The sequence below is a fragment of the Balaenoptera ricei genome, chromosome 7 (assembly GCF_028023285.1).
Source record: "Balaenoptera ricei isolate mBalRic1 chromosome 7, mBalRic1.hap2, whole genome shotgun sequence".
NCBI lineage: Eukaryota > Metazoa > Chordata > Mammalia > Artiodactyla > Balaenopteridae > Balaenoptera > Balaenoptera ricei.
In genome coordinates, this window is record NC_082645.1 from 80,011,659 (window position 1) to 80,013,981 (window position 2,323).

General features: G+C 34.4%; 1 protein-coding gene across 1 annotated transcript; it reads right to left on the reverse strand.

Moving 5' to 3' along the window:
• Nucleotides 1-1,142: 1,142 nt before the first annotated feature.
• Nucleotides 1,143-2,076, reverse strand: LOC132368604 (CCR4-NOT transcription complex subunit 2-like). Its single transcript, XM_059927312.1, has one exon. It carries the CDS (start codon nucleotides 2,062-2,064, stop codon nucleotides 1,267-1,269), a length of 798 nt encoding a protein of 265 aa, XP_059783295.1. The 5' UTR covers nucleotides 2,065-2,076; the 3' UTR covers nucleotides 1,143-1,266.
• Between the last annotated feature and the right edge of the window lie 247 nt (nucleotides 2,077-2,323).

A 2,323-nucleotide genomic window follows, 5' to 3' on the forward strand; every position in this document is an offset into this window, starting at 1 on the left:
CACCCAGAATTTTTCTTTAATTGATCTTGCATGTTGCCTGACAGAGTTTAGTCAACACTCCTTAGGTGATTCTAATATGCAGCCAGGTATGAGAAATAACTTCAATATGGGCATTGCCACTGAGCAATCCCCATACTTAAGCATTTAAAGCATATTTTAAATGCTTACACTTAAAATATAAACTTTTAGAATTTAAACTTTTTGAAACTATTACTCTAAATTTCCTACTAATTAATATTCTTAACATATGAAACAAAGAATCATTTTAATTTACACACCATAAAATTCATTTTTTCAAAGTGTACAATTTAGTGATTTTTAGTGTATTCACAAAGTTGGGCAACCATCACCTCTAGTTTCATCACCCCAAAAAGAAACCCCATACCTATTAGCAGGCACTGTGCATTCCTCTATCCTCTAGTAAATACCAATCCACTTTCTGTTTCAGTGGGTTTGCCTACTGTGGACAGTTCATATAAATTAAATCATACAATACATAGCTTCTTGTTATTAGGTTGTTTCATTTAGGGTGATGTTTTAAGATTAATCAATTTTTAAAACATATCTGGACTTACTAATTTTTATTGTTAAATAATATTTTATTATATAGAATACCACATTTTATTCATCCATTAATTGGTTGAATTTTAGTTATTTACATTTTAGTTATTTACACTTAGGCTGTTATGAATAATGTTATTATGAATATTAGTGTACAGATTTTTGTGTGGACCTACGTTTTTATTTATCTTAGGTATGTAACTAGAATTATAATTGCTCAGTAACATGGTATTTCTATGTCTAATTTTTTTTTTTTTCGGGATTGCTAGAGGGTATCTTTATTTTACAACTGAGTAGACACAAAAATATTTCAAATGTCTCCAAGGCTTGTGAAAAATTACAAAATTTCTTACCAAATTCAATCATTTTCCTAAACTATAGGTAAAATGAACTGTTTCCAGATACTCTCCTAGAGTTTAAATCAAGCCAAGGAGGTGGAGACCTTTTAAAAGACTCAGCAAATATCTGGCACGTTATTGGAATGGATGTACTGGTACATATAAACAGATAAAAGAGGACACTTATTTTTAAAATCTAGATTTATAGTTACACATTTGCACATGGAAAAAAATATACCTTAGCTACTTTCCTCCAGTTAAGACAGTCAAAGAAGTAATATGTTCCCCTCTCATATGTATTGGTTTTCATTGTTGGCTCAATGCCTGGTGCCCTGGTAATCCATACTCGTTCTTCTTTGTGGTATCTTCAATCACGGTTAAAAAGTTCTACTGCAGCTAAAAGTTGTAATACGTCTCCTCCATTCATGTAATAGAGATAGAAGAGAAGGTCTTCTCCGTATCGACCAAGTGTTATTGCAGCCAGCTTATCCCTAATGTGAATGTTCTTTAAGTACTCAGATGGAACATGGAAGTCTGTGTCTTGAGGTCGACAAGGTGAAGATGCCCAGGGTGATGCAAATTTGGGGTAGAGATTTTCAGGAGAGTTCAGATTGAGGCCTAATGTTGTTAAGTCACTTCCTAATGCAAGATGTACCATTCCTGGGTCTGTCTCTGCTGCCCTGATAAATGTTAACAGGCCAATCATTCCAAACTGGTCTGTCACCATCCCTTGGGGAATGTTAGTAACCCGACCATCAGGTAACACCTGGATCCCTTTTTTCTGCTGGTTATTATTTTGTGTTGTTGAACTTTTATCTCCAGGGAATTTGGGTCCATCTGTACTTGAAGTTGTCTTGCCAGATGTATTCAAATTAGATTTACTGTCATCATTACTTGATGTTGGATCTTTATAACTGGAACCAGGTAACGCCGGAAGATCTTTGTTGTGTATTGAGAAGTCCTGGGATTGCTCATTTGCTGGTTTTGTTACCATTCCAACATAAGGAGCTCTTCCAGCCAAGGGGTTTATTAATGGAGTTGGGTTACCACTTCCTTCCCTTCTATTTTGGTCTGCTAATGCTGGAAAATCTGAAAGGTCCAATCCTGTCACATTTTCACTTCCATCTGTTCCATTAAAAATGTTACTTGATAAGGAGTTATTCATTCCAAATGCCTGATTCCTATGTCCGATTTTTTTGAAGAAGCCCCAAGCTGTTTCCCACAACAACTAAACATTTTATATTTCCAACAGCAATGTATGAAGGATCCATTCTCTCCACTTCATCTCTAACACTTGGTATTATCTATCTTTTTAATTTTATCCATTCTAGTAGTATCTCATTATAGTTTTGCTTTGCACTTACTAATTACTGATGACATTGAACATTATTTTATGTGCTGATTGGTTATTTCTGTGTCTTCTT